Source organism: Megalops cyprinoides, chromosome 21 (genome assembly GCF_013368585.1).
Source record: "Megalops cyprinoides isolate fMegCyp1 chromosome 21, fMegCyp1.pri, whole genome shotgun sequence".
NCBI classification, from domain to species: domain Eukaryota; kingdom Metazoa; phylum Chordata; class Actinopteri; order Elopiformes; family Megalopidae; genus Megalops; species Megalops cyprinoides.
Window position 1 is genome coordinate 6,271,195 of NC_050603.1, and position 24,514 is coordinate 6,295,708.

At 47.6% G+C, this 24,514-nt stretch overlaps 1 protein-coding gene across 1 annotated transcript in view; it reads right to left on the minus strand.

Moving 5' to 3' along the window:
* The window catches only part of csmd2 (CUB and Sushi multiple domains 2), a 275,160-nt gene that overhangs the window by 56,141 nt on the left and 194,505 nt on the right, over positions 1 to 24,514 (minus strand). The window contains exons 26-35 of the mRNA XM_036555086.1: positions 17,825 to 18,027; positions 16,063 to 16,254; positions 14,615 to 14,753; positions 13,807 to 13,994; positions 9,929 to 10,123; positions 9,039 to 9,155; positions 7,975 to 8,088; positions 5,168 to 5,263; positions 4,366 to 4,569; positions 3,011 to 3,135 (exon numbers count right to left, since the gene is read on the minus strand). Of these exons, the coding sequence (XP_036410979.1) occupies positions 3,011 to 3,135; positions 4,366 to 4,569; positions 5,168 to 5,263; positions 7,975 to 8,088; positions 9,039 to 9,155; positions 9,929 to 10,123; positions 13,807 to 13,994; positions 14,615 to 14,753; positions 16,063 to 16,254; positions 17,825 to 18,027 (1,573 nt within the window). The remainder of the gene's footprint in view (positions 1 to 3,010; positions 3,136 to 4,365; positions 4,570 to 5,167; positions 5,264 to 7,974; positions 8,089 to 9,038; positions 9,156 to 9,928; positions 10,124 to 13,806; positions 13,995 to 14,614; positions 14,754 to 16,062; positions 16,255 to 17,824; positions 18,028 to 24,514) is intronic.

The following is a 24,514-nucleotide window of genomic DNA, read 5'->3' on the forward strand; positions in this document are numbered from 1 at the left end:
AACAATATTAGAAGCACTGAAGGATCGAGTCTCAGTAGCTGGCCAGACAAGGCACAAGGTAGCTGGTAGAGATGCGAGTGGATTACACCGTTTGAGCAGCCAGCTTGTGCCTTTAGCGGCTCTGACAGGCTCATCAGAGAGGCTCACTTCTTCATCACTTCATCACCAGTGCTCCTTCTCAGGACTCTAAGCAGCGGAAGACCAATAGCACACAAATCATCACTTTGGGGCAGCTTGGGCAAAGAAACAGCTGTGGGATGTGAAAACAGCTGTAGAGAAAAGGGATCGAAACAGCGAGACGCATCTCTCTCTCTCTCAAACTTGTTTTTGCCTTCACTCATGTATCCTACTTTTTGCATGCAAGACTCCCCCCACTAACACATTAAAATTCAGTACCCCACTCACATGATTGCAGGACATTATTCTTTTAAAGGTAGTACTATTCGTTACACATTATTCAGCTAGGTAGAAACTACAAAAAAACATTTTAAAGATGTCAAGGGGGAGACATCTGCTCAACTGAAAAGCAAAAGCTCCACTATTTGGTTGTCTGAATATATAAAAACTGATCTTTTTTTCAGAGGAATTTCCATTATGGTAAAGTAGGTTACCACAGAAAGCATAATTTTCCACTTTCCTAAAAGCGCTGTGCTTGACACATAACTTTCCACATTTGTCAACATATAGGTAACATATTTTGTTTCTGAGAGTTTCTTGTCTCTCAGCTCCAATCCCACAATGCATTACGAATGCGCTCTTATTCAGGACAGCTGTATCTCCTGGCCTTAAGATGGTTCAACAAAAAACAGCAAAGGTACAGCTCCCACACACTTGTGAGCCTGTTAGTCTCTATCTCATTACCTCAATGTCAGTCTCCACTTGAGTGATTCATTGGAACGATATTAATCACACCAGCTTCAGCACTTTAATCTCTGTTTGTTGTCTTTGGTTCAATATGCAATGAAAAACTGTTTGTTTTAGGTCAAACATGATGAAAAATGCAGTGGGGCTGACTAACAAACAAATGAATGAATACACAAAAAGACAAGTGTGGATACATGAAAATCCAGCAAGAAGTGGGGGATCAATTGTACGGCAAACACACAAAGCCCTCCACTAACACAAATCAACAGTGTATGAATAAACCACTCATGATAATTGTATATGATAATCAAAAACTCTCTAACAAACAGATACAATCCCAAATGAAGCTCAGTTCCAAAGCTTTTTCGGTGCATTTTCAACATCAACTCCAAACATATCACCCAGCTGTCCTCAGAAAAATAAATCCCTCCTTATAGACATTTGGGTGCATGCAATTAATTTTAGTGGAGCAGTACGGCGCATTAATTTGGAGCAGGCAGTAGACTAGACAGCTCTTACATCTACCTTATCAAGCAGGCCACAGATGGGACTCCTAAGACTCTGCCCATTATTTCTTATCCTCGTCCACCACCGCGCTGCACCGCTCTCTCCGCCGCGCTGCTGAAGGCAGCGAGATTTTTACCGTTCTTCCTGAACCGAAATGGTTATGGATCGGATGCGAGACAATTACCGGGGCAGCCTCGGAGTCGTCGCGGGCACCCAAAGCGAAAGGCAGATCAAAGATTGATCTTTCATTAAGGGGGCCGGTAGAATGTGCAAGGCAAGGCGTTCGTTTTAGATTTCCGACTCGGACTGTGACACTCCAATTTAATCCGGCTGCGCGGGGGCCTCGGAGGGCAGGGCACGTTCTCGCCCATCAGAATTATGTACATACAGGACCTGTGATTTGACAACTGGAGATTACATTACACCCCCCCACCCCCCATTTTTTTCCCTCATCTTTAGGAAGCACCGGGACTCAGCAGCTGTGCTCTTCGCATGGGCAAAAACTGCGAAAAGAAATGTGCGCTCATCGAAACTCCGAGGCACATCTGGCCCGATTTTTACTGTCAGTGTAATTAGATCACACACACACACACACACACACACACGCTCATACACACACACACACACACACACGCATGCTCACACACACGTGCACACTCACACACACATGGCAGAAACACCAGATAGAGCACAGACTGCTGAACATCTGCACTTATCCTAGGAGCTGAGGTGCTGCTGGTGTGATGTTGATTATTTTTTTTTCAGTCCCAGAGGACTCGTGAGCAGACTCAAGTATGCATTTTGAAACCTTGTGGCCGATCTTTACGTGTGACCTTGACCCCACACCTATTACTTTACTGTGACATACTGCACTGCCAGCAGGCAGTCACATATTATATCCCTTTATTATATTATATATTATATCCCCTCTTAGAACAATAACTCACATACATAGAGCACTGTACCCACCATTGAACTGTGGCTTCTATGATCAATTTGCTCCTCTCAGAATTACCCCAGTGCACACTAAAAAGTATTAACTTAAAGACTTGTAGAAGATTTTCTTTCCATTAATTTGAGTTTCCAGGAGTTCCACTGGGACCAGTCTTGGGCTTCCTGTGGGATTTCTGTACACGCATTGATACCATTCACTGCACCACCAGCGCCGGGCACTTTTTCAGGATGGAGAATGCTTTTTCCAGTAGAGGTGCTGCATAGCTAATAAGCCTGTGCTTATCATGGGTAGTGACAGAGGATATGGCTTTCCCTGTTGCTATGGTATGATGCCGGTAATCCAGTCCAAGGACAGGTCTGTTTCATAGATGGCTGGACACTGCAATGAATGTGACCACTGAGCTACGAGGGATTTACATGCAATACTTCGAGAGCTCAGATTTCTCTTCCACAAGGCAACAAAGAGGTATAGTGTATATAGGTATAGTGGTTGTTCCATTGCACATTTCTGGAATGAAATTAGGCCAGCTGAGGGCTGTAGTAAAATGTATTTTGTGCAAAATGTTATAAAAAAAAAGGTTAGCAAGGATCTCCTCCTTTTGCGGCTCCTGCTGACTGTCTGTTCAATGCCAATCTCAATTTGACGGGGAGCCGACGATCCTCGGCCGGTCAAAGATGGTCATACCTGAATGCCAGACCCTTCTGGCACTGTGATCTTCCACACACAGTTCAGGCTGTTCAGGTAGGGGTCAGGAAAGCCCGGAGACAGGATGGTTCCGGTCCGCTGGGTCAGATTTCCCCCGCAGGGAACTGCAGTGAGACGGGGTGGAGAAAGGGAATGAGGGAAACAGACATTGAGAAGAAAAAGGAGAAGAGCAGCAGTGGAGAGAGAGAAAGAGAGACAGAGAAAGGGGGGAGTAGAAAGAAAGAGAGAGATGGAAGGGGCATAGGGACAGAATGAGAAGAGAGGGAATAGAGAGAGAATGATGAGGAAAGAGAGACGGAGAGAAAGAAAAACAGGGGAGAGAGGGGGAGAGAGAAAAGTATATTGACAACCCCGAGACATTCACACATGCACACATCTGTGCACACACCCACATGCATTCATGCACACACACACACACACACACACACACACACACACACACACACACACACACACAAAGCGCGCATACACATGGGACAGAATTAGTGTTTGAGATGTTCACAGGCTCCACATGTCTTTGCTGTTGCCTCGGTCGAACATCTGGAGCCTGAGCCGGACTGTACAGGTATGGCGCTCGAGCATCTGTGCGCCCGTGTGGACGAGTGCGCACCTGACCCGAGGCAACATCTGTCACCTGTGCGCCGCCCGCAGCGATCTGTCCGCCTCGCTCGTTAGAAGCACGGGGTCTGCTTCAAGACAGCCGTCTCTGAGGCAGCGCAGGGGATGCAGAGAGCATAGAGGAGATATCCTCTGATACGGAAATACCCACGCAACTGGCATTTTACTGACTGTCTCACTTGACAAAACAGTCACATTCTGAATTTGCTATTGTCTACATTACTTACTTAGGATCCTTACTCCAACATCCTCTCTACCCACATGACTGTCTTCTCTGAAAAAAAACTCTCAGGGAAAACTAGTGATAGCTAGACTACACATTCATAAATAACCCTTACAGAGGCTTGATTTGTGCTGACTACATATAACCAAATAGTTTACCTGGATGAAGTTTACCTTCATTTTCCATTGTAACTTTATTTTTTTTTTCCCAGGAGCTTTATTCTTACTTTGAGGAAAAACATTTTTCATCCCCTACTGATCTATACAATTAAAATAATAATGTGTGTGAAGTAGTGACATTTTGCAGAGAGATACGTGAGGTGCACTTTCAGATGGCAGGACTGAACATTTAAAAGCAACCATGTGAAAACCCCTGGAGTGAAGGCCGGCTTGGTGGCCGTTTTCCTTCAGCTGGGGCCGGCGTTCCTTCGGGCTGAAAGAACCGGGTGTTTCGCACGGGTGTCCTCCCCCTCCCCGCCAGGGACGTCTCGTACCCACGCAGCTGGGGACAGTGCTGTTCCACTGAGCCAGCGCATTGGGGACCGTCAGGCACTCGATGGTGCTGGCTCCCTCCAGCATGTAGCCCGAGTCGCACTCGAACCGGATCACCGCGCCCACCGCGAAGTTGTTCCCCATGCGCTTGCCGTAGCGGGGCTCCGGGACAGAGCTGCACTGTGTAGCGCTGGTGCGCGGAACGGCTGGGGAGAGAGAAGGATGGGGGGGATGGGGGGATGGGGGGTGAGATACACCATCAACTGACTTCACCGAAAAAGGAAATGAGGGAAGCAGAAAGCAGGGCCTACATATGCATCTTAAATAACGACCTTTTATGGCTGTTTACTCGGGCAGTGCTTTTCCATTAAGGCCATACCAGGAGCGCAGGGAAACTGAGGTAGCAAAATAATTTTTGGCTGTTAAAAGCCAAGTCATCTATTATGGAGAGAGGGATGTTAAAACATGCTCTGGAGGGAGGGGGTGGGGGGGGGGGGGGCAGCGGAGGTGTGTTGCCATTCAGTCATTGGCTGGTGTGCGGCCAAAAAAGCTGAGTTGAATTATTCAACCCCCCCTCCCCCCTCCAGGTAATGGGGTAATGAAGGTAATGAAGGCAGAGCACACATCCAGTGAGATCCCTGTTATATTCTCCCATTTCACTCCTGTTCAAGCAGCGTGTGCAATACAATCGCTATACACAATGCAGCCTGTGTGGTGGGATTCTGGGTAGCCTCCTGCCCCTCCCTCTAGACCTTACTGAACACAATGGGAGCCATCGGCAGTCGCCCTCGGGATCACGCCTACCTTGGTACACCAGGTGGAACCCTCTGGACGTCACCTGGCCCTTGGAGTGGAATCGGATGAGTATCTGGTTGGAGGTGGCGAGAGGCAGGGATTCGCCTGCAGGGTTTAAGGAGAGGACAGTGAGGCGGAGGCGGCGAAAATATCGAAACGTCAGAACGACAGTGAGTGGGCAGGTCTCTGACGCAGCTAATGAGAAGGTTAGCAATCCGAGAGGCCTCTATATAGCAATTTTACCATCACCTGACACGAGGTAGAGGCATTCGCGGCCTGAGAAGAGGTCACCCCACCCCTCCACCCCCTTGCTGAACTAGCCCGCTGTGAGTGTAATGACAGTTCTGAGCTGTGGGTATGGTCGGGATCCTCAAAGCATCTCCAATCAAATATGTATGAGTATTGTTTTAGTCATGGACTATTAACTTTTATATGAATTATTCCAGAAAGGGGAGAAAAACTGACCTAAAAGAGTTATGGAAAAAGAGTTACTAATCTATGAAAATGTCAGAGAATCTCAGGACCCCTTGAAAATAATATCTGCTGAAATTAAAACAATGGAATGGTATCGCTTCTATCGGAAACTCATGTTCTCATTTTATTACCAATTTCAGGGAATTATAATTTTTTTTTTAATTCTAAGAGTTTTGTTTTAAGATGTCATTTAGCAGGGGTGTTAAATTCAAACTATGTCTAAGTAATTCTGAAACATATATAGCTCTTTTTTTTTTTTTTTGTGAAACTACAGTTTTGTTTGGCCTCAGTAAAAATAACAGCCTCACTGGCAGGTCATTCAATCTACATTAATTTCAAATTGGATAACCAGCAGGCTATAGCCAGCATGTTTTTGAGTAATTTCGGCTTGTACATGGAGCCGCTGTTTTTAATGTTCAATTAATGTTTGGCAAATAAAGTGTTTTTGTTGTTGTTGCCGCCCTCTCTGATAATGGAAAAATTCAGAGAATGTGGAACACCACCGTGACAGTACATCACCACCCACGCGTCAGCTCATCGGGGTGGAACGTAATTGTTTAATTTGTCATGTGTCTGGTGTAATTCCTGATGCACCTGTACATCATAACGATCAGGTATCGTGCCTCCGTCTCCTAAGGCGCCCCGGAGGTACCGTTGGCTCCTCGTCGCCGGAGTTTTGGCCCGGGTAATTGAATCCTTCTCTCGTCTCCTTTTACACCTCTCTCCCGCTCAGAGGAGGAGATGCTCAATGAGGGACCCGACGTGTTTCATTACTCTGTGGCGGCTTTGTGTCCCACAACGAGGGATGCTACCAATCCACAGAGACCCCGCCGCCACTCCGCTGACCTCAGCTAAAATCAAATATTGAGGGACGCCTGCCGCCCCGGTGATACAATGACACCGACACACGCACGCTCCTGTCGCCACCGCATGAGCTGATTCTGGGTGGGACCCACCACCATCCTGCCCAGTGGCACTGTGGGTAGTTATTAGGGAGTGCTCCGTGAGATGTCATTATGACAGGTAATAATCTGGATGGGCCTGAGGCCCTGGAACTCTCTCTCTCTCTTGAAATTAATTTGTGTCTGAAATCCTTTCCAAACCTTTGGTAAAATTTAATTCACTGTCTGAACAACATCATGATACTGCTACTAATACTACGACTACTACCACTACTACTGATACCATACTATGTAATACTATACTATGACTACCACTATACTACTACTACTACTATTACTACTTATACTACTACTACTACTACAAAAATAATAATAATAATAATAATGAATACCATTCATGAAATACTTAGAGAGATTTTAAGATTGAGATCAGGTGTAATTGCCTTCTTTATGATCAAACTTCATCATTGCTAATGGGTTTCTATAATTTATTGCTCCAACAGCTAACGCTGACATGAAGGAAAAAAAAAAAAGAGCAAAACAAGAATGACCTCCTAAATTTCTGACCAAATCCAGCCTCCAGCTGACATTTGCAATGTACTGTAATGTTGTTTGGCAGTACTGTGGGCAATAATAATGAGTCTTAGAACCACAGTAACCACTCAACGTGTCCCTCCAAGCAAACTGTGTTTCAAGATTGCTGGCCGTCAGAACTGGGAAAAATATGTGACTACAGATGCCGTGCAACAGAGATGAATAAACCAGACGGTATGCCTCCGTTCGGCTCTGTTTGCCTGTGCTTGTTTACCTCATTGAGTCCATGGGCAGCGGTGCATAAGACACCTGTATCTAATGGTATCACAGCTGAATCGTGTTCAGCGCTTTTCGCCAGTTCACCTTTTAATAAACCGAGAAGGAGCTGTTCAGCATTCCTATCTTTCTCAAGTTCACTTTCTGCGCCTCTCGCCCCTGCTGAACACAGATAAGCTGTTCAGTTTGATAACTCTGCTGAATCGTGTTTTTTTTTTTTTTTTTTAGTATCTGCAAGTTCACCTGTGCGATTCTCGCGGCGAGCGCTGTAATATATTTCATGTTTCAGCACATTTCTCAGGGTTTTTTTTTTTTTTTTGTGTGGGCACGCGGATGCGGAGACTGAGAGGAGGAGAAGTCTGTGTTTGCTGAACATGTTTGCTGCTCCTGTTTATTCTTTTATTTTTTTTTTCCTCTTTCTCGTCCTGGGGAGGATAAAGGCGAGAGCAACGTTCAGCTGCCTGCATGAAGCCTCTGTTTAGCGCTAGCTGTGTTTGCTTGTTTGTCTGTGTGTTTGCACGCCCCAGAGACCGAGCCCAGGTTGCCGGATACCTCCGCTAAGCACAATATTTCTCGCTGCTCTCTGCCCAAAGACGGGGTTCGCCTGTGTGTATTTGCAGGGTCACTCACCCGTGTGAGCCCCGGAGAGGGAGCTGAGGACTCGGGCGTGCTGGGTGGCTCCGTCATACACCTCCACCACGTCGTTGAGGGCCGTCTGGAAGAAGGCAAACTGGCCAAACACCACTGCATCCACAAAAAGAGTGAGAAAATGGTTTACAAGTGTACAGCTTAGCAGTTATATTTAGGACAATTAACATGTGGACAGGGACTACTCGACTACAGAAAAGGAGAAAAAAAAAACATAACTTATATGCACTAATATGCACTAATAATCCACTTCAACATTTCCACTTAGATGGTACCTTGAGCTACTCCCTTGAAAATTAATCAGTATTTTTTCTCAGTTATCATTACACATGAACATCTATCAAGAGCACAGAAAGGATTTAATATTCTTTTGTAACAAGTCAATGAGCATTTGAGGACAAATTTGAGGACAAAGCCAGATGTATTAAACACACTCATGGTCTTTACATGGCTTATACATACATTATGTTTGGTCTGTCCAACCAAACACATTCCCTGGATTTTGTTTTCTCTTAGAAGCGCTGTGCATATTATGGGTTCACTCTGAAAAATGATTTTCCAAACTGGACCCTATGAGGAGGTGGCGAGCTGTGGGTGATGAACTCAGAAAGCACACAACAAACCCGGTGTGCAAACACTGCTTGTTGACCACTGCTGTTATGCTGCCACAAGTTTGGGCAGTAAAATACATTAATATTGCAGTCCTCAGGCAAATCCTCTAATTCCAGGAGTCTGGGGAGCCCTCAAATCATCGAAACAGCCTCCAAGTTTTATGGATCAGACTGCAAGCACCTTGCAGCCCAAGAGTACTGTCTGAGTGATTCATTATTATTTGTAATGTAGAGATCCCCCCCATGCACAACGCTGACAGGTGAAGAAGAATGCAGCTATGAGATGCGATTTCCAGGAGCAGCACTGAAAGAAAAGTCCTGAAATGTGACAAAATGTCAGCAGACAAAAGGTTTTAAAAGCGGGGAAAACGGAGCTGCCTCAGGCCCCCAGGGGAGCTCCTTTGCACGGCCAGGTACACTGCCCTGCCAGCTCACCGTAGTCTTTTGGCACGACCACAGAATACAGGCAGGTCCTCCCTCTGCTGTAGTTACCGGGGTAACCGGGAGATAACACCACACCTTCCAGCCCAGAGTACTGTCCACCACAAGGAGCTGAAGAAAGAGAGAGACAGAAAAATCAGAGAGCGGTCAGTTTCTCAGAGAGGTGCGTTTTCTCTTGTCTTGTTCAAAATACATTCGCGGAAGGAATAACTCAAAAGAGCAAGGGTGGAGAGCAGCTCTGCTCCTCCTCCTCCTCCTCCTCCATCTTCTTACTATTATTTTTAATATTGCTGCTAATAATGTTAACATTCCTTATATTACCCTTTTTCTTAACCGTACATCAGTGGATTTGTAAAATTATTGCTTACCACTTCCATTCACAGTATATCAGTAGGCAGATTACTGTCATCATTGTTGTTGTAACTGTCATATATTTTGCTTTTGCAGTCCTGCTTGGGTATTGCGATCATGCCAATAATACGCAGTGTGTGCGTGAAATCTGCGGGAGCAGGGATGTGAGTTGTGCATTCCACAGTCTGTTTCTGTTTTCCCACGTGTCTTTTTCCATCTCCTCTGTTTGGATGATCTCGAATGACTTCCCTTGTCTGATTCGACGCCGCGGCAGACAGTGTCCCCAGTGTTTGAGGCAGGGAAATAACACTGTTTTCAAAGTGTCCCGCTAGGCTAGCCTGAAGAGACGAAGATTAGCCCCAGGGCTGGAGTGCGTAGGCTAGCTGCTCTTACACAAAGACGCTTTTAGCATGAAAAGAGGTACAAGCACGACAAATGTCAACCCTCTCATGATAAGATCAGGAATTCGCCTTTCTTTCGGCTGGTTGTACATTCTACGCCAGCCGGGGTATCTTTTAAAAAGCATTCCTCACCTACGCAGGTCGGCCGTGGTTTGTTCCAGCTGGGCTTGCCGTCTCCCCCCATGATGCAAGTGAGGGTGGCGTCTCCCTCAATGATGTAACCGCTGTCACAGTAGAAGGTGACGGTGGACCCCAACTTGAGGTCGGTACCAACGCGGGTTCCATTTCGGACTGGGCCCGGCTCAAAGCATGATTCTCTCGGGTTTTCTGTACAGTAAATAAATACATAAACACATTATATATATTATATTGGTACAGTGAACGGCAAGATACAGAACAGTCATTCTTTGCCACTTTTTTAGTGCCAAAGAATGATTATTCTCAAAACACATTTATAGTGTATTAAATGTATTTACCCTCACGGGGATCAAGTATTTATTTCATTGTATTAGAATGCAATCTAAACTTCCGCTTAGCCTCCGTGTTTCAACAACGCACTCTCTAGGGAACGACAACTGGAGGGTGCAGCAAGCATAAACTCATGTTTTCAGACCCTGAGTGAAGCATAATTTCTGAACGATGTTCCCTTGCCGGGAAAGTAAAAGGCTTCTGAACAAACTGCTTTGCACAACAAATGCACATAGAACAACTATAATCAATGTGGATTGCTATATCCCATAAATAATAAAGATACTGTATATACACACACACACACACACACACACACACACACACTATATGGCTAAAAGTATGTGGACACCCCTGAAGTGCTGAAGTGCGTAGCACGTAAAAACCGCCTATCCTCTGTTGAATCACTCACTGCAGAGTTCCAAACTGTCTCTGGCTGCAACATCAGCACGAGAGCTGTGCATCGGGAGCTTCATGAAATGGGTTTCCATGGCCGAGCAGCTGCACACAAGCCCAACATCACTATGTGCAATGTGCAAGCGGCGGCTGGAGTGGTGCAAAGCACGCCGCCACTGGACTCTGGAGCATCACTCTCCGGAGTGATGAATCACGCTTCACTATCTGGCAGTCTGATGGACGAATCTGGGTTTGGCGGATGCCAGGAGAGCGCTACCTACTGGAATGCACAGTGCCTACTGTAAAGTTTGGTGGAGGAGTGATAATGGTCTGGGGCTGTTTTTCAGGGTTTGGGCTAGGCCCCTTAGTTCCAATGAAGGGTAACATTAATGCTACAGCATACAAAGACATTTTAGACAATTGTATGCTTCCAACTTTGTGGAACAGGGGAGTGAACCTGTTGGGTCGGACTCCAGGTGCGAAGGCCGGAGCGAGCCGGTTAATGAGGTCTCACTCACTCATTCACTCACTCTGGACGGGAATGGTGAGCAGATGGCGGTTCTGTGAGGGGGGAAGGCTGACTCTGTCCTTCTCTCTTCACTCCGCGCCCCGCTCTCCGCCCGACCTTGAGGCCCAGAGAACGGGCAATTACGAGCCGGGGGCTGGGGGGCTGGGGGGTGCAGGCACCCCACTGGGCACCGCGCTGGAGCCCGGGATGGATTTAAAAGCGCACAACGATTATGCACACCATGGGTGTGAACTGCATATCAGCGCTGAGCAGTTTGCCCCATGCTGGATTTTCCTAACGCTCACTCACTCTCTCTCTCTTGTTCTCTCTCTCTCGTTCTCTCTCTCTCTCTCTCCCTCTGCATCCATTCCTCTCTCTCTCTCTCTCTCTCTCTCTCTGTCTCTCTCTCTCTCTCTGTCTCTCTCTCCCTCTCCATCCATTCCTCTCTCTCTCCCTCTCCATCCTTTCTCCTCTCTGTCTCTATCTCTTGCTTTCTCTCTCTCTCTTTCCGTCCATTCCTCTCTCTCCCTCTTTCAATTTCTCTCTCCGCTGCTCTCTCAGCCCCCTCTTCCCCCATTACTCGCTCTCTCTCTCCCTCTCTCTGCCGGAGCACTCCTGCTGTCTTTTCACCTGACTGAGGACAGACAGAGGCGGGCATGGGTGAGCTGTGAGTACTCCGCCACAGGCATCTGTATTCTATTCTCCCCTCTCTCCTCCGCCTGCTGAAGGAAACAGGGATTGTATCAGCGGCGTAGTGAGTCCGCGTGGCGATGTCGCGCCAAAATTAGAAACCAATTGCAATTCAGCGCCGTCTGCTGAAAGCGCTTTGCCTCCGATCATCCTTGTGCGAATGTGACTCCTTGCAAAGGTTTTTGCGAAATAACGCTCAGAATGTATTCTGTACGAGGCAGAAGCTGCTCAGGGCTTGTGCGCCACAGACGGGCCCTTAACAGTAAAGCTATATGTTCAAACAGAGCTGCGAAGCGCTCGCCGCTCAAAAACACACGGCATTTGGGGGTGGGGGGTATGGGGGGGGGGGGTGTGCGGAGGTCGTCACTGGTAATTAAGAGGCGAAAAGGCGAGTGTGTCTCTGTAAACAGGGAAATCGTGCCTGATGCCAGGCTGGAACACAATTAAGAGAGCAGGCTAATCAAACAGAGCTGTGCCATGGTGACCGCAGAGAGCGGCTTCCATACAAACAGGGACAGAATCGTGTTACACCTGCTCCTTTGCAAATTGCTAAGCATATCTAGCTGTTTACTTTATCTAGTTATCTAGCTTCAATTTTTTTCCACTGTAATTCCTGGGAATATCAGTGCTTGCACGGAAAACACTTCAATGAAATGCACACGCACACACACACACACATACACACACTCAAACTCAGATGTCAGTCAGCCCACCAGACTAATCACACACATGGAAGACACTGCATTAAGTAATAACAGACACCAAACTGACACTGAACCACTCTGAGTCAGTGTGACTGTGGAGTGGGTGGTAACTGACACCCACCACAATACATGCAGGTTGTTGTTATTCTCATTTTACCTGTACTGTGGCTGAGTTGTCTATGTTGAAGAATCCCTATCATTTAGCATTGCAGGATCGTTCAGCATCTTTCAGTACAGATTAAAATCATATATTGTGCAAAAGTATACACATCTTTATTCCCTGACTTTGGACCTGTTCAATGTTCAGATATTCTGTTGACTCCATTCCTAAATTAATTCTTATACGGTGTCATGTAGCATTTGCAGATCATTCTGAGCGACTATGAGCACTGTGTTATGAATTATGTTGGTTGTATACTTACAAGTAATAGTTTGACACCTTGATTTAAAGTGATATCGCTCTTTTAATGGTCCATTGTAAGGGCAGTGAATCAAGATTTAATGAAATCCAAGCACAGCTCAGCAAATAAGGCAGGCGAGAGCATAAGACTACAAAACACGCTTTCGCTTTAATTCAACAAAAGCCTTTAGTGCGACAGAGGAGCATTGATCTAACATCGTTCAAGCCTGTGACTTCCTATTCATATTTCTTTTATACTCCGCAGTAGGAGGTTGCATGGGTCGATAACCGCCCCGAGAAACGCCACACTGCAAAACAGGAAGAGAGAGAAGGCCAACTTTCATAAGCCCTCTCCCTCCTCTCTGCTAATTATGCCCACTTAAAACATAAGTGCAGAGATCAAGCGCGCAACACAAAGATCCGCCCGATCGATAGGCGGGTGCGGCGCGGAAAGGGCAGGTCTGCTTCCGTGTGTATCTCCGGCAGGGGATCGCAGCGCTAAGGCTGCGAAGCAGGAAATTAATTGCTCTCTCAGGAACAAGCCAGGCTCCCTCTCTCAGTGCGGAGTTCAGCGCCAAGGTAAGAGTGAAGGCAGAGGCTGCAACGCTTTCTGCGGCGACAGAGGCGTCCAGGTAAGACACAGGTTTCCAGGTAAGATGCTGTGCCAGGTGACACAGGTCTCCAGGTAAGACACTGTGCCAGGTGACACAGGCCACCAGGTAAGGCACTGTACCAGGTGACACAGGCCATCGGGTAAGACACTGTGCCAGGTGACACAGGCCGCCAGGTAAGACGGCACACCAGGTGACATGGGCCTGTGGTGCACGCGGGCTGGTTCTCCTACCTGTGTACTGCAGGACGAAGCCGTTGCTGCTGAGGGAGGCGTCGCTGCGGAAGGCCAGGAAGAGTGTGTTGGAGCTGCTCTCTATCCGATCTGGGACGTCGGTGCCGTAGAAGCTGCCCAGCAGCGGACTGAGAGAGTCTGGCCCATCATAGATGTGCAGGAAGTCGTAGCTGGGCTCAAGGCTGAACCTGGATGGGTGAAGCACAGCCACAAGCATGGACCAATGTGGCACATTTCCTACTGCCTCATCAAATTCAGCTACTTCAGCCACATAAAACCAGCGGTTATGATCTAACATAATGTTAGTGAAAACTAAGAGATGATACTACAGCAAAGGTATTAACAGTGGGAGAGTCATGACAATGTGGGTATAACAGTAAGAGTATTTGTCTTCGTGACAATGAATGTTGTGTGTGAGAGCGTGCAGAGCAGTCAATGGTAACGGAAAATAAAGCTACAATCAAAGGACCACTGAGAGATTTTCAGCGAGAGGTTAAAATTTCAGGAGGCACGGCTGTTGTGTCCCTGAGTAATCTATACTGCTTCAACAAATATTTCTAGATCTAGATATGTGTCACTGATATGCAAAAACACTCTGCATAGCGTATCTGCTAAGAAACAGAAACTGTAATATTACGGATGACACCGCACACCAAAAAAGATACCTGTTACAAGATGTCTGATGACAGACACCTTACCATGGAGTCACCTTACTATGTGATGTCTTACAGGGTGGGCATATATGAGGGTAGAAGGTAGAAGGGACAGCATCACTTGTGCTATGGGTTGTGCATTCGGGCCTTCTTACTGGATGAAGCTGAGAGCGATGACATAGTCCGGCGTCACGGTTACGGTCCAGTCGCACTCACGGCCGTGGGGGTAAGGCTCGGGGTACTCCGGGGAGAGGATCAACCCGCTGGGGCCTGTAAGGTTACCTCCACACGGAGCTGCAGGGACGGTGGGGGAGAGAGACCAAAAAGTACACTTGTGAGATGCAGAGGAGGGAGGGGAAGAGAGCACAAGTGCAGTCAGCGAGGGGGAGGGGGGGGTGGGGGATTCACACCAGATGCATGTGCCGAGAGAGCGCTCCATGTGCATAAATACTCCAAGATTTCACCCCCGACATCTTCTGTTTCCCTTCCTACTGAGCTTTAAAATGAATTAATTGAACCTCTCATTAAACAAGCTGGCTAATTACAACAATGTTTTAATTATTGCTGTTAATTGCTGCCATTTAGAGGTTGCAAACTCAACCTTCACAATGCAAAATAAGCTCCTTGGGAAACACATTAGTTATGTTTTCTTTTAATATTTGTGAGGGTTTTTTGCTTGTAGAGTATACTGGAGACATTTACAAAATCAATATTATGCTTGTGATTACATACATACATTTTAGATCTAATTACATCTTGGCACATGACTGGGTCAATACAGATGTTCTAGTTGAAAGAACATTCAACAGCTAAATTCTTTCTCTTTGCAAGTGATTTGCACTACATTCAAGCCTAGTTTACTTTTATTCAATAATTTACAGGTATTCCCGGTTTCCAGAATAGATGTTTGAAGAAGTATATATTCCTGCTTCATTTTAAACCCCTTTCTTTTTTCTTCTACTCTCCACCATTCCACGTAAATAGCTATGTTTCTAAGTTGTGTCAGAATTGATTATTTATTTATTTATTTATTTATGATTCATGCTTCGAATTTTCAGATTTTCGGTGATAGAGAGATCGTGCTATTAATTCATAGAGACATACGTGTGTGCAGGTGTGCATGTGCATGCATGAATGCATGCGTGTTCGCACGTGTCTCTGTTTCCCTATGCAGCTTACCTAACACAATTAACGCAACACAAAGCTCCATTAGACAGAATTTTGCAGGGATCAATGCAGCTGTTATGATCAAACATTAAAACTGAAAATATAGACTAATTTATGATGTATTATGGCTGTGAATTGCCAACTATAGGTTCATTTTCTGAAAATATACTGATAGCGATATTAGAAACATTATGATATACCTCTTTGACGTTCATCCGAATGAATCATAATGATAGCTAATATCTCACTCCCTTTTCAAGAATTTTGCCATTAAAGACAGGCTGTGTCTTTCAAGGCATCTGTGTATTTTTCGCCAAATCAGTCCTGAACCCAACCACTAACCTGGAAGTGGATTCTGATCGAGGATAAGTGCTTGGGCACAACAGTCATCTACACCTTCAGCAGTGCAGTCTGATGAAGGAGGAGGGACACTTACCTGTGCACGTAGGTGGGTCGGGTTGCCAAAAGAAGCGGCTGTTGATTTCTGTGCAGGTGATCTTGGTCGCCCCCTGTAGGATGTATCCGGGATCGCACTGGAACACCACATGGTCACCTGGCTCTCGGCTGTCTCCGCTGCGAGTCCCGTTGGTGGGCGTGCCCGGGTCATTGCAGGAAGTAGCGGTGGAGACTAAGATAATAATAAAAAAAAAATCATGATAAATAAATAAATAAATAGCATATGACATTTAAGAGTGCTATTACACAATATAATGGATGGGGTGAGACTCCACCACATGGACTTGCAACCTCAACATGACAGGTTTAAACACAAACAAACACAAACACAAACAAATTGAACTGGATTTCAAATACATGCCGCACTCTGGAAAGAGTCTCGGGTTTCATTTTCAACAACAGTCACATTGCTAACCGTCCATTCGACGCTGAGCAGCTTTCCCCATATAAATGATACACTGTTTTGGGCAAATGAGAGCAATGCTTTCAGCATATTTAGCTTGATTAATTCCAGATGGTACTCCCACTTAAGTGTTTGGGTGCTTGAATTGTTGCTTTCGTTTCGTATTTTGTACTGCGTCGAGCTGATTTAAAACTTTGCCTTTTAAAGAAATTATTCATTCGGGACGGTACGAAAAACCGTCAAAGCTTTAGCCCCCCAAGTCACGATTTAAAATGTATATCATAACTTTGCCTGTCATGGAAGAAAAGGGACCCACGCAAGATCGATTCCCCATCATGTTCTGCTTTGAGTGAGACTTGGGGAAGAAAGAAACCCCGAATTTCACTGTTCTGCTTTGAATCTGGAGCAGCATGGGGACAAAGGCACCGAACCCAAACGAGAAACAGAGCGAATCGAAGCGAGCGTGCGCTAGGGAGAGGAACGGATCCCCCCCCCCCCCCCCCCCCCCCCCACACACACACACACACACACACGCTGCACTTTCAGAGGATCATAACCAACAGCTAGGATGGATCAGTCTTACAGGGACCTCTCATTTGAGAGAGCTTGGGATTGCAGCCAAAGAATTATTCAGGTCTAAGGTTTTTTTTTTTTTTTACTTGGAGACACTGAGCTGACAGCTTCTGTCAAGCAGCACAAGCCTGGGCTTTTGGGTGGGGGGGGCGAGAGCGAGCTCTGGGGGTGGGGATGGGGGGTGTGGGGAAGGGGGGGTGACTATGGCTGCAGAGCACAGGGAAAGATGAAGAAAAAAAAACACTTTTGCACCTCCAGAGTGCTCCATTCATCCCTGCTGTTCTCTCCACACAAAGCAGAGGTTTTTTGAAACATGGCACTTGAATTTAGAACAGACTCTATGAATAGATCACTCATCGGGAAGGGAGAAGGTTGATGCTGTTGCCATGGCTACGTGCAGACAGGAGAGGCCACCTCTGACATCTCCCGCCCGACAGCTTTAATTTAATGACGAGTCGAATCCTCGCCGGAGCGCCTGCCTCCGACGCTGGGGCGGCGAGGGCGGTGAAGGCGGAGTCTGCGGAGCCGTTAGCCGCGGCCGAGAGCCGACGCGCTCGTCCACTAATGGGATCACGTGCTAATGTGCTAATGCAAGTGCTCCTACGGCAATCGCTAACGTGGATCCCCCGTTCACGCACATAGATACGTGCATGTGCATGTCTATGCATGTGTGTGTGGGTGTGCGCATATTTATGCATGTCCGCATGCATGTGTGTGTGTGTGTGTGTGTGTGTACGCACACACACACACACACCAGCCTGCTTACCGGAAAACTGCAGAGCGAAGCCCTGCTTGCTGGTGAAGAAGTCGGTGGTGAACTGCATGCTGATGGAGTTGAAGGTGCTGTGGGTGTCAGGGGGCAGGACAGAGCCGCTCAGCTCCCTCAGCAGAACCCCGCCCTCCTGCGGGCCGTCCCAAATCCGCAGGACGTCGTGCACCTCCTCCGTGTGGAAGACCAGGAAGTGCAGCCTGTGAAGGAACGGAGATAGGAGCGCGTGAGAGCGGAGAAACACAGGACGAATATGGAGAATATGCCACAGAGGGTTTTTTAGACTATGGACACAACTGAAAATTTCAACATAAGATTATGTAATGTTTTGGTTCTTACAGATACGATTATTGTAACAGGCAGAACAGTGTTTAATCTTTGTGTTTTCAGAGCAGAGAGGGATTAAATGAATGAGTAAAAGAACGAGGGAGTGAAAGGTAAAAGAAGAAAGTGAAAGAGGAGAAGTTTGGACTCTAACTCTTGAAAAAATGACACTGCGTCACTCCTGGCTTTCACACTGCCTCTAATATTCTACCTCGACTTTTCACTAGTAACAGCTTGAACCGAACCAGGTACTGTGTGAATTTGTGTGGAACCCCATTGGCTCTCATTAGTTTTGCCTCGCCCTATACTTTGCGAGTAAAAACAGTGCCCTACCTAAAACACTTCTGAGCTGAATGCGTGTGCTGTTTAATGGAATGCTACCATTTTCCCCTTTGCAGACACCTTTGCGCTTGCTAAGCATTCTTTTCACAAATCCATCCGTGCATCCAGGCACAGAGCTCACCGAAGAAGTTCAGCGCCTCTATCGTGTGTGCACGGGTGTAGCCAGCCTAGACTGATGCATCCAATCTGGTTCACAGATCTACTTCCCTCTCCAGTGCAACCCCACCCCCTCCTAAAACAGCACACCAGGACTGAATCCAAGTTCTGCTTTCCCTCCACAGATTAGGTTCAGCCATTGTCTTATTGTAGACCCAACTTTGCTGGCATACATGGGATGAAAAGCCATGAAAACCTCTGAAATCTAATCACACAGCTTGTCGTGGCTGTCTGTGCTCATGAAATATCTGAGAGTATTACATCAGTCAATCACAATATACTGATACTGTATCTTTAACCCTCTGACTACTGGAGTGATCATTTAAACATGCCATGTCATCCTCCTCCTTAACCATATCTCTCAGAGCTCTGCTTTCATTACTCCTTATTTTTTCATCCCCCCCCCCCCCCCCCCCTTGTTTTGAGGCTGCTGCTCTTCAGTGTGTTTGTAAACATTAAAAGCTAATAATATCTCCAACAGACGGGGAAAGGCGGCATGAAATATTAACAGTTCATTCATATTTTGTATTCTGCTGCCCGGGAAAGTCCGCATGCAGAGGTGGAAAACTCCGGCTTCAGAAAGTAAAAGTCCTGCCACGTATTTGTTCCACCCATGCACTACACCACCTGAATTTAATTAGCACAACTCTTCGGCCAGGTAGAAGAGCTAATTAGTGAAATCACCTTGTTTAGTGAATGGCTAGAACAAATACATGGTAGGACTTTTACTCTCTGAAGCCGGGGTTTTCCACCTCTGTCCGCATGCAAGTAAGAAAAAAACAAAAAACGAAAAAAAAAAAAACCAAAAGTATACTTGTGCATCTTATTTCACAGACGACAGAGCAGCTGAATGACACTAATAAAAGGAAAGCAAGGCCGGGCAGTAAAAAGCGCACTCAGAGCCACATTGCAGTGTGGCTCACTGATCCCGAGAGGGAGTGTGCTAAAGACAGACTTCACGTGAAGGACGCCGGTAAGCAGCGTCACCGACTCCTGCTTCAGAGGCTGCAGAGGTATGGCCGGGCATGAACCCGCGACGGGTGCAGGTTACCCCCGAGCAGATGCATCAGTCGGAGGGAGCCGGATCCCAGGCAAGATAGGCCCGCTCCACCGCAACACAGGGTCCATTAACTCCCGTACACTAATTACCGAGAGTGCTCTTCCCCATGCCCGGTAAATACTTCAATCCTGTAATCGCTGCAGTTAAGTGGCTCTCAGCTTGGTGCGGAAAGGGGAGAAGGATGCTTGTGTCTGCACTCCGCTGGAATCCCAGAAACGCTCCCTCCGCCTGCTGCAGGCTTGCTGAGAGGGAGTAGGTCAGGGCACGCTCTGCTGTTTGCGGGTCACCGGCCATCCTCGCGGACCGGCGCAGGTCCTTTGTTTTCGCAGGCCTGGACCTCTGATCTGCGCTTTGTGACACCTCGGCCGGCCTCTGTTGCCGGGGGCCACCGTGAGCGGAAAAAGCTCCTTTGGAATAAAGAAAAAAAGCCCTCAGAGGGCCTGATGCCGCACGAGGAGACGGTGGCATTTTGCAGGCACAGTTTGAAGTGAAAAGAGGCAAACAAACTCCACCGCGACACGATCGATGAACCCGGAATTTACCGCGAGCCCACACCGCGTTTCGAAGGGGGGGGGTTGCTGTGGCTCTATCCGTGACTGTAGAGGGAACAGGCTGACAAAAACAATGCTGAGCTCAAAGTGATCTAAAATACATTACAACGTATGTCAAACATTCGGAATATTTCAGTGGGGTTATTAGTTGTTTCTGCAATGCTCAGCAACATTTTGTTTCTGCTGGAAACACTGCATTGCATTACATTATTGTCATTTAGCAGATGCTCTTATCCACAGTGACTTACACAGGTTACAATTTTTTTTTTTACCTTATCTAATTATACAGCTGGATATCTACTGAGGAAATTGCCGGTTATGTGCATTGCACGAGGGAACAGCAGCGGTGCCCCAGCGGGGAATCAAACCAGCAACCTTTTCGTTACAAGCCCTGCTCCTTACCGCTGGTGCCCCGTCGTATCAGTGAAACTCACGCGCAAGTCAGGTGTGGGCGATTCCAGCTCACTTCCTTTAATGGCTTTGTGGTTCAGAACGGACTTGTAGTGAACTATAAGGGCCTGGAGGGTGGAGTTACTGAGGTGTCCCCTCCGCCAAACCTCCTCAGGCAGAGATTTAAAGTGTCCCACGCTGTCCGTTGGATTCATGTGGCAGGAGCGGGGGCGGCCGGGGGGTGGCGGCGTCTGTCACAGCGGGAGTCTGAAGAGCTGGCATCGGCGAGCCGCGCACGGCACGCTGCGGCGCATCCTTGGCCGGCGGCGATTAAAGAGGCTTACGCACTAAAGAGCGGGGCCCCGCGTCTCGCTCTCCTCCGCAGCGCGGGCCCCGGCTCGCTTAATCCTGCGGCTGTAAACGAGATTAATTATTCCCCGGCCCCGGCGTTATTGCAAATCCAATAAACGCAGCAATTATTTGACCGCCCTGCCTTTGTTGTTTACCAGTCCTACATCAACGGGGTCGGCCTGCGGAGGGGAGCGGCGTTCACTGAAAGCAGAACGACCCGTTCAGGTGCGCGCCGGCTCCGCCGACCTTCTGCTGCCAGATGCGGCTGGTGGGATGCGCTTGCGTGCGGCATGCGGATCAGGGCTTACTCCTCCCAACCGCTGGATGGGACAGCCTGCAGAATGAAACTGTCTTTCCTGCAACGTTTTGCATCACAGCATAGTGTGCGTCACTCTTAGCTATTGAAGGCGTCAGATAAAGAACAGCCTGCACGAATGGCAAAGCGTTCAACTGGGCCATGGAGAACGGGTCACTGCGATCTGCCTCATTCAGAGCCGGGCGCTGTTTCAATCTGCCTTATTCACATCTGCCCGGTGCTCATGTATGTATCATTGTATCATTATTTCTCGCTGCATCACGGCAGAATCCGGGTACATGTGTGTCCGCCCTGGGACTTACCCGGACACGCTGCCTGCTGACACAGACCGTGTTGGAACGGGGATCACGTAGCATGCGTGCCGGGCGAAGCCCCGATTGGCTATTTTCATTCCCTTGTTCACCAGGCGCGCGCATCTGAGGCCGCTCACAGCGCCTTTTTTCCCCGGGCTGTTCTTGCGGGCGCACACCGGCCCCTTCCCCGCCCGCCTCTGCCCGCTAATCCCTATGTTCTGTCCTGTCCTGTGACAGATCTTCTTTCTTCCTCCCTCGTCTTTCTCTCATCTTCCTTCTCAGCGGCTGGTGTGGGGGGGGGGGGTGCGGAGAGTAGGGGACGGGGGCGTGGGGGGGCTGTCAGATTTGCATTTTAAATGAAACTAGGCGAACGAGCATGGGAACGAGCTTCGTGGTGGCTGATTGGCTCCCGCCCGTTGGGCGGGGCCCCCGGCTGGCCGGAAAGGAACAGCTCAAACGCCTGCCTCCCTCTCTCTCGCAATCGGCTCTGCTTCGGCCAACAGCGCGCTTCCAGTGAGCGGCAAATAAAGACCTCTCAGAGAAAGAAAAGAGACGAGAGCGAGAGACAGAGAGTGACAGAGGGGAGGGAGGGAGAGAACAAGGGGGAGAGAGAGAGAGCTATATCGTGAGAGATGAATCAGAATACAATAACGTCTCACAGTTTCACAAGATCTGAGGAGGGGGGGAAAAAAAAGTCACAATTTTGAAAGGGGGGGGGGGGGGTGGGGGGAGTAAAATCACTAGTCAAATCAAGAGCAATCAAGGAACACAGACGGGGAAATGTGAATGCTCCACTGCAGTACCCTATAATGTTAATCTGCCAGAGCGCAGCCCTGGGCTGGCGTGACAGAAAGCAGTGTGTGATCTGTCTTGCCATCGGTGGCGCACTGTGCAGCTGTAACCTCATCCTGCACCGCCACGGCGACCACGCGCCGCCATGGCGACCACACGCTGCCTCCACTGCCGAGCACAGCGGACCTGGGCCAAAGGGGCCCCTCCTGGTGCCTAATAATGAACTGCCAGGCCCTGACACACAGCATAGCACATCCAGCGCAGCGCAGAGACAAGGACGGCATCACAAAGGGACAGAATAAAACACACAGAATTACAACGGAGAAGGATCCGCAAAGGGAGAGATTAAAACAGTCAGCATCGCACAGAGATGGATTTGCATACGGACAGATTAAAACACAAAGAATTTCACAGAGATGGATTCACACAGGAGGGGATTAAAACACAGAGACACACACACACAGAAAATGGGATTACACTGCAACTGAATTAAACTTAGACATAGTGAAATAGTGATGGAATCACGCAGAGAAAGAGGTTCCACAGGAACAGCTACTGTATGCACAGACAACAAAAAGGCACAAGGAGAGAAACACTTTTTTCTGACAGAGATACTTAAAGACACAGTGAAGCAGGCTTGGAACCACACAGCGACAGAATGAAATAATGATGGAAGCACACAAGGACCGAATCAAACAGAGTCTGAGTTACAGAGGGACTTAGGAGTTACACAGGCATAGTGAAGCAGGCACGATATCAAACAGAATGAAGCGGGGGGGGGGGGGTATTGCACCACGATGGAATTACACCGGTATTCCATTACACAGAGAGGGATTTAGAGGAGAATGTAATTGCACGCAAATGGAATTACAGCAGGAACGAATTACACAGGGGCAAAATCACACAGAGGTGGAATTATTCCGTGTCAGAATGACACGTGTCACATGGCAGAGCTCTGTGTGTGTGTGTGTGTGTGTGTGTGTGTGTGTGTGTGTGCGCGTGTGTGTGTGCATGTGTATGGAGGGGGGCATCTCTTTCAGTTCCTCCTGGACTCTCTGGCACGAGACAACCCAGACACCGAGTTCATAAAAATGAAAGTGGAGGGAAAAAAGAAGGAAAAGTAGAAGAAGAAAAAAATCATTGTGGTTAGCCAAGTATTCCCTCTCCACCTGATAATTCTGTACGCCAAATTAGACATACTCATTCATTTTTCCACATTAATGAACGAATGACAACACTTGACCCTCACAATGATGGTACTTTATAAATACATCCTTTAAATACTATGAATTATAATACACCTATGGTTAAAATATGATAAAAGTCGGCGACCCAATATGTTTGAGTGGTCTGAATTTTGTCATCGGGATGGGAAGAGAAAAGGGACAAAAAACGTGTGGCTCCATTTGGAGGCCTGTTAGTCAGCGGCCTTTGGTGCCCACTCCATTATTGATAGTCATCTTAATACACTTTGTTTCAAGACTGCTTTTTATAAGAGCTGCTGGTGGCCTTATTCAGCAAATCTGCTCTCCCTACACAGTAAATCCACACCGCACAATCTGTGGGACTCATCAATTCCTGCCGCTGGCTTTCAGAGCAAAGTGCTCCCCAGGGGGCACCGGGAAAGATGAGGGCAGCTCATGGCCAGCGTGTGTGTGCGTGTGTGTGTGTGTGTGTGTGTGTGTGTTTGTGTGTGTGCACATGTGTGCATGTGCATGTGTATGGAAAAGTGTATTTGCGTGTGTGTGTGTGTGTGTGCAAGTGCGTGAGGTGTGTGTATGTGTGCACGTGTGTGTATGCAAAAGTTTATATGAATGTGTGTGTGCCCACAAGCATGTGAGCATGTGCGTATCTGTGTCTGTGAGGGTGCCTCAATGTGTGTGTGTCTGTGCACAAGTCTGTGTGTGCGTATGCCTGTCCATGAGTGTATATTTGTGTACATAAGAGTGTAGGGTAGTTGTGTCTGAAAATATCTTTCCACGAAACTCCCCTCTCACTTATAGGCCCCAAATAACCTGACTCTACAGTTCGCAAAAGAAAGATGCTTATTCTTGTGTATTTTCAGAAAGTTATCACCCTTCTGTTATCTGGAATCCGAAAGACAACATTTAC